The 13,857-nt window shown below is 35.5% G+C and overlaps 1 protein-coding gene across 2 annotated transcripts; it reads left to right on the top strand.

Annotated features, from left to right (window-relative positions):
• The first annotated feature begins 219 nt into the window (after positions 1-219).
• LOC107825865 (uncharacterized) lies at positions 220-13,021 on the top strand. 2 transcript variants are annotated; one of them, XM_016652783.2, is made up of 18 exons: positions 220-462; positions 553-660; positions 4,460-4,557; positions 5,453-5,562; positions 5,644-6,164; positions 6,612-6,660; positions 6,744-6,831; positions 8,857-8,906; positions 9,119-9,238; positions 9,583-9,714; positions 9,857-9,898; positions 10,085-10,235; positions 10,813-10,916; positions 11,016-11,162; positions 11,406-11,561; positions 12,026-12,142; positions 12,239-12,436; positions 12,654-13,021. In XM_016652783.2, exons 2-18 carry the CDS (start codon positions 590-592, stop codon positions 12,801-12,803), a joined length of 2,304 nt encoding a protein of 767 aa, XP_016508269.2. In that variant the 5' UTR covers positions 220-462; positions 553-589; the 3' UTR covers positions 12,804-13,021. The 2 variants fall into 2 exon arrangements, with proteins under 2 accessions (XP_016508269.2, XP_016508270.2); XM_016652784.2 differs by having other exon boundaries at positions 268-462; positions 5,653-6,164.
• Positions 13,022-13,857: the final 836 nt, after the last annotated feature.

The following is a 13,857-nucleotide window of genomic DNA, read 5'->3' as shown; positions in this document are numbered from 1 at the left end:
AAAATTGAATAATTAATGTACTTAAATTCTTAAATTGGAAAGTTTGTAAAAATATTATTATTAGTTAAAATGATATTTTATTTGACTTACTTTTGAATATAATTATATCTCATACATTTTAGGGAGGAGTATTTATTAGGTTTGATTTGGGATTGTTTTATTTTTTTTTAAAAAAAATTGCTACTTATAATTATACGATTATCAACTTTTGATGTAACAGAAATAGGATCAAATAATCAATTTAATAACCTGATTGAGCCGATTCAATTTACTGGGTATTCCCAGTACAAATCCCAAAATCTTCCTCATTGTTCTCTTACTGCTTTTGGAGGTTAATAATCCCAATCAAAACCCCAGCACTCACAAATCACTAAAAAAATGGAGTTGAAAGAATCGAGTAGAAGAGAAGAAGTATCATCGGCAAAAGCAGTACAGGTTGGAGCTTTGGCTCCTGGAATCAACGTCCGTATAGTTTCCCCCGTTCTTCGCAAATATGATGTTTTTAAACTTTAAATTCCTCTGTTGTAGTTGATTTTTCGTTTTTGGGTTCAGGGTCCTACAAGGAATACGCTAAAGAGTTGCATTTTTAATGCTGGGTTTGTGTCTTGCTGTTATATTGGACTTGGCTTTTTCGTCAAGTACTTTTCTTCTTCTTAGCAGGTATGTTTCAGCTTTCGTTTATTCAATGTTGTAGACTTGATTTGCATTAGTGTATAGTTATTTTTGCCTACATGTTAATGTACTTGAAAACTGTCAAGTAAGCTTTGTATAATTGGATTAATCGGTTTGGATAAAATAAGTAAATAATCCTTACTTTGGAGGAATAGATTCCCACTTCAAATCTTTGATTTTGTGTAGTACTTGGAATAAGTGATAAAATGTCTGAATTACAAGATCATATAACTAGTTGACAGCATTTGTTGGATTATTTCTTTGGAAAATAAAGTTAATATCTCGGACAAAGAAGGGTTTTCCTAGACTCATTAGGACTAATGATCATCCTTAAGGTGTTCCATTCCCTTTGCGCATCATCTTCTCTACCAGCTGCAGAGACACACATATTTCATTTTCCTGGAAATATAAACTGGATAAAGTCAAAGAGTATTGCAGACAAAGTAAACATCATTTGTCAGTTGACATGGTCTAAAAATGACTTCCCTCACTCTTGGGTAGAAGTTATCTCAACTCTTAATTTCATATCTATTCTCCAACCAACACTTAGACATTATAACCAATCTTTAGTATTCAAAAATTTCATAAAAAAACTATCTGATTCACTAACATTATTATCAATCTATAATCTAAAAGAATTCAGAAAATATTTGAAGAACGTTTGGAAAATGTTTCCATCGTATCACCACCCTAAATAAAAAACAATTAGTACCTATCGTCTATTTTTCCAAGATATTGTCACCATCATGTGATTAATCGAGGAATATAACATACACTTTGTTAATCTTCATTCTGAGATGAATTTACCTTACTAAAATCTTTTTATGTCGAAATAGTTACTGAAAATATTTTTTCTCTTAAATAACATTATGCTAGAGCTAAAAATGGACAAATCATTAACATCAACATAGGGGCAAATAATAACATTTGACTTAATTCTAATACTTATGATAAATGCACTTATCATGTTTTATCGATTTTAAGACTTATGGTAAATGCAGTTATCATATTTTATCGATTTTTAATCATTTTCAATCATGCAAGAATCAAACTTTACGTTGTTTTGGTGCCTATCTCAAGCCTTTCCGATATGTCAAATGGGGGTTGAAACTGCCTTGCTTTGGAATCACAATTTCTCAAATACGGCATATTCTTTCCTAGGAAGTAGTGTTGAAGACATAGTAAAGTCGATAAAAGTCTATTCTCTGTAACAAATTAAGTTTTTAAACGAGATGGTTACGCAATCTAACATGATTTTTATTGTTGATACAATCTAACATGGTAACATAGCAGATAGAGGTCCTAAGTTCAAGTCTCACCATCTCTTATTGTAAAAAGAAAGAAAAAATTCACTAGTTGATTTACAAAAAAATACTCAGACCTGTACGTGAGGGAGCTATTTGAAACACAATTAAGTAAATAAAAGTATACTCCTTTAGTAGTTTAACCATTTAGATGAAATGAGTTACACAATTTATCACCTAGAACCAGTGTCTTTAAAAGCGAAAGAGCGAAAACGCAATAAGGTCCATGGGACGTGAATCGAAGAGCGAGAAATAAAGTACATAGTTGTTTGGAATGAAGTGCACTATTCCGAAATTAGAAAATAGCAAATATATATGAATTTAGTATTATAATGATCAAACTGTAATTAAAAAAACTACTTTCAACATTCAACATTCAACAAACAATAATGTCGATACAAATCCAGCTCGAAGTTGAGATTCAAAGAATTGACCGTTTGTCACTTTGCGTGGTATTGTATGAAGCACACACATCTATGAAGTGCATGGCTTCACCTATGAAGCAATAACCCATTTCTTTGCATAGCCTCATTGCTTTAAGCGACGAAATGATGTCTTGTAATAGCACTAGATGATTAAATGCTCCTTAAATGGAAATATGATGTTAATCTTTGCATAATATATAGATGTTATTATTAAGTTACCACATTTGTAAGAGTTCATACATGCATGTTTGGAGCTAATGAAAGTCTTCCTTTATCGTAATATGCGGCCCAACTGAACATTTTAACAAATATGAAGACATTTAGTTATGGTTTCTATTAAAAACCACGGGATAAATCTTAATAGGCAATCCAATGCCTTCTTTTCAGTATAACCATATGGCATTCGGAACCTATTAGCTGACTAGTCCAGATTCACACAACGTAGGGCCATTTAAAGGGAAAATACTCGATATCAAGGATTTCTTCATTCCGGGGGCTCGAACCCGCTAGCTCTGGCTAAGGGGAGGATCCCATCCATCCCACCATAGCCAAGAATACCCCTTGGCTGTCCAATCCGATTACTTAAATAAAAATAACATATATTTAACAATAATTTAATTTCTTACTTAAGTTATACCATCTTATCAATCTTTTTTGTCTCAGATTATGTAATAAGAGTTTGCATAATCACAATGGCATGACTTTTATTGATATAAATTACTTGACTACCATTTTTTGGTAACTAGCTTTCGAAATTAATTAGTGGGATAAAATAAAAGAATGTATGACCTTCAAAAAGTGTAAGTGGTTAGCAACAATTAAATCATATCTAAATTAGATCATACCTTTTAATCTCAATTTTCGTTGTCATATAATCTCAAGTATTTCAAAATTATTCAATACCCTTATACTTCTCTAAATTGATTGATTACTCCCTAATTGTTACTCTTTACACTACCGTGAAAATATTGTTTTTACACTATCACGATACTTTATAACATGTAACAGATAGCCTACAAGCTTGACAATGTTGCATAAAAAGATTGTAGATAATATGGTTAATAAATTAAACTACACTGACAGTATAAATTATTTTTATACTTTCAATTCGGATGTGTTAAATCAAAATGGGAAAAAAGAAGAAGAAAAAACCGGGGGTGAGAAGCTGTTTCTTCTTGGGGTATTTACGAGTTTTAACTATCTTGCATGGAATTCAGCTCAAAAATTGCTTAGAAACCGAAATGGTCAAAATTAACGAGTGATTGTCTAATTGTGAAAAAGTCTATTAGATTAGCTCAAATTTAAGAAGGTTCACTATCTTTTTTGTGACCTCTTTTGGTTCGAAGCGTTAGGGTTAAATATTGGAGTAAAAGTTGTTGTCTATTTATCACCTAAAAACGCAGGCTCGGACAAACAATTCGTTCATCTTCTTTTACCGTGCCTCCTTCTTAGAATTGACTTCTATTGTAACTTTGCTTCTGAGCTGCATTAACACGTCTTTATTTGTTTTTTTTTTTATGGTATTTTCAATCAAAAAGAATACTTTATAAAAGGTAAAATGGTCAAAGGATAAAACTGTGTCATTGTCATTTTTACCACTATACTAGGGGCCACCATTTCTCTATTTAAGTCAAGTGTTTTGCTCTTTTTTTTCCCTACACTTTTGCATGGTACAGTCACCATTTCTCTCTCTCTCTCTGCATTCTTCTGTCTGTAATCGAAGTGGGATTTTGGTTCTTGAGACTCTTTCTTCATCTTTCCCAGTTGTTCTTGCTCAAACCTTCTTTCCCTTCCCCTTTCTGTGATTAAGTAACGCTTTGTTTTTGGTGATCATGGCTAGTTTGGAGGCTCGACACTTGTAAGTTTTTATGTGTTTGCCAATTATTTTATAGCAAAAACTACTATGTCTCAATTGTTTTATGCTTACATTTTTAATGATTGATACTCTTGATAATCTGTGCTTGTCTACTTTTCATTTGATTTTGGGTGTATGTGATTTTTCCCCTTTGTTTGACTGGTTTTAGTCATGCTTTTCTTTTATTTGTTTGTGTTTTTCAGGCTTGAAGTTGTCATTCTTAATTACATGGTTAAGAGAGGTTTCCATCAGACTTGTGAGGTATTCGCCAGAGAAATTAATGCTAATCCAAATCATGTTGGTAAGTAACTCCTTTTAATGAATTTTATTCTTTTGGTGAGAAAAAAAAGATTTCTATTCTTTTATCAGATGCTAAACACTGATCCTCTAATGAATTAAGATATGTGTTTTAGTAATGATTGTTATTTACCTGAAAGGGTTGTAAAATTCTCATTCTTAGTTTTGTAATTCTTACATATGTGATATGACCATATGGTAGATTGCTGATCGTGTTGTTCTTGAAAATTTGCTAATAAGTTGAGGTCATTCTTTTTGATTTATGCGGTACATTCTAGTTATCTACTGTTGGATTTTTGAAAGTACTGTATTAACCGTCCTTCAGTAATTTAGAGAGACGTGTATAATGGAGTTGAAGTCTAAGTTGCTTGGACATGGGTGCGGGTATCCAACACGGGTGCGGATCTAGAGGTCGGATCCTTTGAGATGTAAATTCTAAGATTAGGGGATACAGATCCTATTATGGATACGGGTGCGGGGATCCGGCTAAAAATAATTCAAAAATATAAAAATATCTCTAAATTATGAGAAAGTTTGTGGGAATACTTACGTATAGCTTGTATAGTGTGGATTTCTTTTTTATTCTCAAGTTGTAGATACGTAAGGGATTGTTTCCTAGATAACGTATGCTATTTTCTTCAAATTTACCCTAGTTTTGGTTCTGATTTCGGGAATCAAATTGTATCTTGTCTCGAATTTTTTGGTCCGTCATGGTCAAAGTACCCGAATTTGTTTGACCAAATCAGGTACGGATCGCATACCCACACCCATTCTAGTGTCGCGTCGATACGGGTGCGACACCTAAACTGCCCTGTCGGAACAACTTAGGTTGAAGTTATATGTTAACATGATACAGAGCTTTGGAGTAATGATATGTGATACTTGTGATATTGTTTCAGCTATCAATTCTCCTGAAGGATATCTGCAAGAGTGGTGGAATATATTTTATGAAGCATTCAGCTCTAGGTTCCCTGAGGTTGCTCTATTCGCGGCCGAATCCTTTGATAAGGTGTTACCCATTGAACTTTTCTAAGTTATGTTCATGGTTAACTGATATGACATAATTGCGAACTAATTTCTTAATTCTCAGGTCTCACAGACAGTGGAGAACGTTGTGTCGAATATCGGTCCTGTAAGTTCAATCTATGCTCCTAATCATACAGGAGAAAACATCTCTACTGTGACGACATCCTCTCCTATGATGCCGTCCCCTCATTTGATGGCATCCTCTCCTGTGATGGCATCCAGCGGTCCTGATCTTATGGACCCCTATATTTCAGATTTGTTGTCATCCATTTGTCCCAGCTTGTTGCCAAATTTATCTCCTCCAATGGCATCTATTACTCCCGAAATGATGCCAACAGGGGGAGATGTCCTTCAGAATGGCAGTTCAATCATGCCAAGGACAGGGTATATTCAGCCCAGTTTCACTCAATTTTCTGTTGGACCAAATATTCGGATGGTGCAAGGGCAACCATCGTTAGATCTGCTACCCGGAAGAATGCAAGAGCAAGCCCAGAATATGACTCCTCCAAGAGACGTGACATCGATTTTAAAGTTTCTTGAGATTAATAAAATGGATGGCGTGCTTCCATCTGCAAGCAACTCTGGGTAATAGCATGCTATATTTATTGCTAAACTGATCATTCTCATCACATTTTGATCTATTTTACAATGCTTCCTTTGTCGCTTCAACGAGGATAAAGGTTGAGCACTTGATGCTCTGTGGTTTTGTTTCGCTTGGTCTGATATTATTGTCTTAAGCTGCTAAGGCAACGTAAAGAAAATTAGCCAAAATCACGTTATTATTCTGTCTTTGTATTGCTATTATGAGTTTCTGATATATTAAATATCAATAGTTTCTAGCAAAACATGGCTATTAAGATGTGCTCTTTAGTCTAGTAAGCGGAACCTACTACTTAGCCAGTACTATGAGATAGTCTTGTCACATTATCTTGATATTCCAAGCATGTTTTGTATGTGAAAGCATTACTTGCTTGTTGAAGTTATTGAATCAGAATCTTCTAATTTTCCATGATGCATGTCCATGTCTTTCAGCTATCCAATGCACCAAATTCCAACGGTTCTTCCACAGTGGGAGGGCAGAGTATGTTTACATTTTCCCCAAACATATTTGTAAGCTTTTTAGTAGTTATTTGTAAATAATTGACAAGCTTTTATTCTTTCCAGGGCGACAGACGTGGTATAAACTTGGAAGGACCTATGCAGATGGAACCAAATCTTTATTTGCCTCCATGGCCAGAACATTCTGATGCGGGTTTGTTTGTATCTTGGCTTAAAATATTATGCATGTAGTTTATAGAATCTTTTGTCTTTGGCATTGATATTGTTGGATGTGTGGACAGTCATTTAACTTTTACTCCTAAGTCAACTCGACGTGCATTGTGATTATCTGCAAAAGACTTTTAGCACTAAAATCCATTAGAATGACAAATTGCATACATCGAATAGCACTGGCTCAGTCTTAATTTGTAGCAGTTGTAAATCCCTTTTCGTTTGGATTAATATGTGTCTACCATAAACATCAAAATACTATTTCTCGATAGGCTTCATTGTCAAGCTTAAAGGGAATAACTCATATACTAAGATTTTGGCTGTCTCGCTAGCTAACATAGAAAACGATTTTAGGCCAGCAGTTGTTTCTATGTGAATCTATTCCCGACCTGGTCAAGCCACATAGGCACGAATTGAGATGGGAATGGCAGGTGTTTTAGATTTATAAATGAGGCTCACATGGGCCTAAGGTGGTCTAGCGGCACCACCTGGGATGGGAAGGACGGTTGTTGTAGTTTAATAAATGTGGCTCACATGGGCCTAAGGTGGCACTTATTACTTAGTTATCAAATAATACATGGTTGTTCAACTTCCACTCGCTCTACCTTAGCTTGTATATTTTACTATTCAGGCATGTGGAACCCTGCGATCAATAGTTCTGGAACATATTATTTGACATAAGTATAAATCGAGGTGTTAACATTAGTATCAAGTATCAACTACTACATGGTTGTTTTTGTATAAATTTTTCTTAGATTTTCTTCAATAATACATTTATATTATCAAAAAAAAAGAAGTTATTATTGTGAAAATATTTCCCAATATGATTCTGAGATTTAAATTGTTTATACTAAAAATGTCTCCTTGAGCCGAGGAGCTATCGGAATCAGCCTCTTTGCTTCCACAAGGTAGGGGTAAGGTCTGCGTATACATTACCTTCCTCAGGCCCCACTTGTAGGATTTCGGGTTTGTTGTTGTTGTATACTAAAAATGGCTCCCATTTTGAGTCTAAGATAGAGATTTATTATACTGTGTGTAATTCAAGGTTGTCTTGACTTTGAGGTTGTTAATTAGATTGTTGCTACATTGAGTCGTGTTTGAACTTGTCTACATTTGTTCGAGGTGAGAACTCCAACTTGAAGCTAGTTTGATATTTGAGCTTGAGTTTGAAGTTGACTAGTATAATACTTGAGCTGAGCTCAAGGATGAACGACTAAGCTCGGCTTGATCCAATTTCCATCTATGGATGGCTCTCATTTCCTTAGTGATTATGCAAATGGCTAGCAAGGCATTTGTTTTAGTAAAATCTACACAACTAAGATGATATAGGACATTCCTTCCCATGTGGACAAAGATGCATGCTGCAGGTTGAAGTAAGAAAAGGATAAACATAAGGCAGCTTGGGATTAAGATACCAAAGAAAAAATGTGGCACCCGCATTCAATGAAGTTCTTAAAATAGAATTTTGATATGATGCACTTCTCATTTGCTTCTTTTTATCTTTTGGTTTTTGAAGATGATACGCTGTATGTAGGAATTAATTTCCACTGGCTTGCTGAACAAGCTCTAATTACTTTGTTTCTTTGTTCCTGGTCCAGTTTCATTTCTTCGATGATTAGATTCATTATCAATTAGAAGTCTTGATATTGATGGACACTAGGCAAAACTAACATGGAAGCAGACAACTTTTAAACTTACATTCAGCAAAATAATCAGTTTTATGAGTGCTTAGCACTTGCATGTTCTCTTCAGAAGAATCACCATGAGATGCTCTTGCAGTGACCATATAGACAACGTTTTAAATAACTTCTAAAGATAGATTTTACAATGATCCCATCCATCATATAGTTGAGGCTTAGTTGTTGTTGATAAATTTTACAATGTAGGCTAGTAGATTAGCCACTTTATTTTCTTTAATATTTATGTTGGTACTTTTATGCACTTTTAGGCCTCCTCATCCTTTTCTTTTTAAAATATTCTTTTGATCTTTCTTCCACTGTACCTGCAGGGAACAACAGATCTCTCCAACAAGCATCTCATCAAGGATGTCCTTTAGTTGTGAGTGTCTTGAACTTTTGCATCAATCGAAATGTGTAGTCCATTATGGTGTTTCAGTTTGGTTCCAACTTTAAGTTGATTCATTCCTTTTATATTCAACCCAGGGAGTTGACCCAGTTCCCCCTGTCATTAACCATCAATTTGTACATCCTAGTGTAATAGTACCAACTCAAAAGGAACAATTTTTGAGAACTAAATTCTCTCCTCAACAGGATGTTTTACCAGAAGTGGCAGTTCAAACATTGGATGAGCTCAACTTTCCTGCCCCTTCAAGTTCTGGTGATTTCAATCGTATGCTCATTCAAGCTGGCTCGAGTGGCAAACATGCAGGAGTAAGTTGATTACTCAGCTAATCATGTCGCTCCTATTGATTGTAGCATGTAGCAATTATTTTAGCCGCGAAATAGACCATGGGTTGCTATTCAGGATTTTATGTTCTGTGAAATCGCTTTGTAAAACTTTGTACATCAAGTTATCAATTGTCAAAATAAGAGCAGTAAATATAAAAAGAAAGAGCCTATGTAGCAGAAAGAAAAAGAGGAAAAAACTTCAAAGTATTTGCAACGCAATAACCAGATTGAGGACAAAATAAAGACTATCCTACTATGTTGATGTGACACAGATATTTTGTCCTGCCTTACTATTCTTCTATTTGTCTTCTTCTGGTATTGAACAGATACTTGGCGATAAAAATAAAAGAACCCTGGAAAATTTACCAGTTGACCAGCAAATATTAGCTCCTACAGGAGGAAAGCAAATTGCAGTGCAGGAGCAAGTGAACCAGCTGAGACTGCAGTCTTCAAATAAGGTTGGCCTTAGATCATTAAGAAAGTAACTGATTTTATTTGAACATCTTCAAATTTCAGCAATATTTTAGCAGTACAAGAGTTGATGGAGACGTGCATCTTCCCTGTTTGACCACTGATTTATTTACATGTATTTTGAATCAGAGGGGCAGAAAGAGGAAAGCTTCACTGAGTTCTCTGGCAGCTGTAAGATAATTTTTGTGCATCTACTTCTTAAATCCCTTCATGTGCTGGTGTTTTCGTTTCACTCTACCGCTGTCATCTGCATCTTATTGGGGATTGGACTTTCCTTTATTAATTTTTTCTTGTCTCTGTCAACCTTTATAGTCATTTGGATGAATGAGTATGGTTTAATATATTTCTGTGCTATAGGTTGGGAAAGAGAAAGCTACTACCGATGGTATTTCGAGTGGCAATATTAACAGCTACTTCTCCCAGGGAGATGCTGGTCTGATTGGTGCATTTAATTCGATCTCTGCATTGGGGAAAAGTATTGCTGCTTGCATTGAATCTGACCGGAAAGGTAGGTTACAACAAGCTTAATGGTTAAAAAAAACGTTCAATATTAGAAAGGTAGTAATTAGATAATTGACAACCATTAGTTTGCATTGAGGAGAAGTTTTGCTGCTCTCACTCAATCTGAATGGAAAGGTAGGTTACAACAAGCTAACAGTTAACAGTGATGTAAAAGAGGGAAAATGTCTATCTTGCAATACATTATCCCATCAGGGGTTCTTACTTTTGTCAAGGACCAGTAAATAACTAGTATTTAGCAGTACATAATTCCATCAGGAACTAAGGGTGATAGTGTTATCTCCATATTATTCACTGCTTTATTCTTCCAGTTGCCACTAGTGTTTTAGGGACTACTGGAAGATTCATTGCGCATATCTGAAGGTGTATAGTTGATGTATGATAATTGTACTTTATCATGAACCTCTTTGCTCAAAAGCACGTAGTGATCTGGCAGCTTCTCATGGTGGCTAATAGATGGTGTTATCTGTAGATATCTTGTGAAATTTGCATCTAGGATTTGAGATCAAGCTCTGTAGCTGCTAGTTATCAGCACAAAGGATAATTGAGTTCTTTTTACTTTGCAGGCATCTCTATTAAAGAGATTGGAAGTCTTCACGCAACACACAGCGAGCTCCTATGTTGCCACTTCCATTCACAAGGGAAGTTGTTGGCTGCTGCTGGACACGAGGTTTGTCATATTAATCTTCTACAGGATTCTTGTTGGTCAAATGGGAGGGCTTACCTCAATTTCTCCTGTTAACGAACTCGTACTGTGATCTATGTTTAGGTTGTGATTTGGGACTTGGAAAATAATGATGTTAACACTGGAGAAGGTCATGCTCATCTCGTTACAGATATCCGTTTTAAACCAAATTCAACGGTGTTTGCAACATCTTCTTTTGACAGAACTGTGATGATATGGGATGCAGCCAAGGTACTACCCCTATTTTCCATAATAAATTTCATTTGAGTCAATATTTGAGGATCTACGGTGTTGCTAAAACATCTTATGCTGTTTTTACACCTACTGGTCAAACGTAGGTAATCTTTTTATTTTTCCTATGGCTATCAGGACGTTTCTGATAATGATAACTGTTTAATCTCTTAAGTTACTTCATTTTTCTTGTCTATTACAACCATGATACCTTACCTATTTCACCATCTTGTCTTAATCCAGCCAAGCAACCCTTTCCAAAAACTTTTGGGGCATGCTGATCACGTGATGTCCCTAGACTTTCATCCAACAAAGGTGGGTCTTCTCAGTTCTTGTGATAGCAATGACGAGATTAGACTGTGGGATGTCAGTGAGGGTGATTGCAAACTCATTTTTAAGGTTGGTGTCTCCGCTTCTTTTTGTAATGTTGATGAAGAGAGTGTCTCTACTTGACATAGGAAAGCCTCCTCCATTTGATATTTACCTGCTTTTCTGTTTCCATTTCAAATTTTACTTGTCTACCTATTCTAAGTCATTGTTGTATCTGTTTTGCTCATGAATTCCTGCAATTAGCATGTAGGAAAAGCCGATCCCAACTAGCTTGGGAGTTGGGATTGGGTTGTAGTAATATTTCTTGTTGTTGCAAGGAATTTCAAGGTTTTTGAGATCAATAGGTCGTCACCATGTGAATACACATTCAAATAGGCCATTTAGGATATAAATGGGTTGAGTTTCATAGTATTATTTGACAGATATAGGTATCACATTCAGCAAGGGAAAGTACAGTGCTAAAGTGACTTTCTAGAGAGTTAGATTCTCAATTCACGAAAGATACTATTGATTTGCTCTTGGTACAAACGCAGGGAGGTAGTAGACAGGTTAGATTCCAACCTCGATTTGGGAACCTTTTGGCATGTTCTACAGGAAATATTATAAATATATTTGATGTGGAGACTAACAGCATCCAACAACAGTTACAAGTAAGATGTTTTATTCCAAATCAAGCTTGGCTTAAATTTCTTATCTGCAGCATTACTGTATCCTATCAATGCGGTCTCCTTTTCTCTGATATACAGGGACATGTCGGAGATGTCCGTTCTATCTGTTGGGATATGAGCGGGAATTTCCTGGCATCCGTGAGCGAGGATAGTGCACGGATATGGTGTGTTAGCGGAAGAAAGTGTTTACATGAACTGCGTTCCAGTGGCAATAAGTTCCAGTCATGCACTTTCCACCCCGACCGCGCTCAACTCTTGGCGATTGGTTCTCATGAGGTATGCTTAACAGAATTTCTGCTGAAGCTTTGAGCTCATAGATGATTTGTTCTTTGTAGACTTGGCTTGATTAGTTGCACAACAACAAATGTAACCTAGGATTACTCACATGAATCACATGTAACCATCTCAAAACGTGTTTCAGATAACTTTTTAGATGATCCTAGATTCTTTTGATATTTCATGAAGGAAAGTAACATGTCAAGTGTTTTTACAGTTACTGGAGCTGTGGAATCCAATGTACCAGAGCCACAGAACTTGGCCACACCAAGCTCATGATGGTATAATTTCTTCATTTGCAGATTCACCTCCGACTGGAACCATAGCCTCAGTGAGTCATGACCAGTATATCAAGATATGGCAGTGATGCCTTTTTCTTCGTGGATCAAGATACAACAATCAAACTTGTTTCTTTCTCTTCTTATTGGAGGATTTTTATATGATACCTTGGCCATTTACATTTCATAAAGAGATGCTTCCTTCGTTATGGGAATCAGTTTATTTGTCATTAATTGTTATAGTCCGCCAGCGGCAATACTCTCAAATATCTTTTTATACTATATTAGAAAGGTATTTTCAATGCAATGCAATTCACTTTGCATGCCTAGATTTAAACTTATCCTATCCATAAAATGCTGGAAATTACATCAATCATAATAAAACTAGAGCTGTATACACTCTTTTGCATGTTATATAAGTTGAATAACACACCAAAGAGCCAAGAACTCAACATAAAGCAAAAATGATATGCAATTATTATTATGTCGGAGTGATGTTTCATTTCAACTTTCTTGGCTTCCACGTACAATTAGTGTGGACATTTCTCCTTTTTGTTGAAGTTTTCTTCTTATATATAGAGAGCTAAGATTTTGTATATTAAAATTGAAGTTTTCAAGAAAGAAAATAATTCAGAATTCTTGTAGGAACTCTGTCAACGCTCGCAATGCCTTGTCGAAAAAGGCCTCAAGTTTAGTGCTGCATTCACCCATTTCATTGATTCAAACATGAATTTCACTTAGTTAAGTTCAAGCTAGATGATCGGAAGCCTTTCAGACAATAAATATGGATTTGGATTTCGTACCTTTGCTGTTAGTCCATAAGAACCGGACGGTAAAACTTTAACTGCACCCAATATTTAGACCAATTCAATGAACATATGACACATATTTTTATTTATCGTCTCCTTATCTCAATTGATGACTTAGCTATAATATAGCCCCTACCCAAAAAAGTAGTTGACATTTGTATAATATATGTAAAATTAGCATATGATCCATGTGTGTAGTCCGAAATGGTCTCGTGAAGCCGGTCAACGGTAGCCTAAGAGCAAGTCAAAACTACGAGAAAGGCGCAAGAAGTTTTGTGAAGGTAGAGAGAGATTTTAAAATCAAGACTTCAAGTTGGCCCCCTTTCCTACAGGT

Source organism: Nicotiana tabacum, chromosome 3 (genome assembly GCF_000715075.1).
Source record: "Nicotiana tabacum cultivar K326 chromosome 3, ASM71507v2, whole genome shotgun sequence".
NCBI lineage: Eukaryota > Viridiplantae > Streptophyta > Magnoliopsida > Solanales > Solanaceae > Nicotiana > Nicotiana tabacum.
Note: the sequence above shows the minus strand (reverse complement) of the source record. Positions and strands in the feature narration are given on the sequence as shown.

Bases quoted from the DNA above. Each gene is read 5' to 3' on its own strand.
- LOC107825865 (XM_016652783.2), top strand. From the start codon at position 590: ATGCTGGGTTTGTGTCTTGCTGTTATATTGGACTTGGCTTTTTCGTCA. The intron at 661-4,459 runs GTATGTTTCAGC...TGTGTTTTTCAG, and splicing joins ACTTTTCTTCTTCTTAGCAG to GCTTGAAGTTGTCATTCTTA. The intron at 10,236-10,812 runs GTAGGTTACAAC...TTTACTTTGCAG, and splicing joins CATTGAATCTGACCGGAAAG to GCATCTCTATTAAAGAGATT.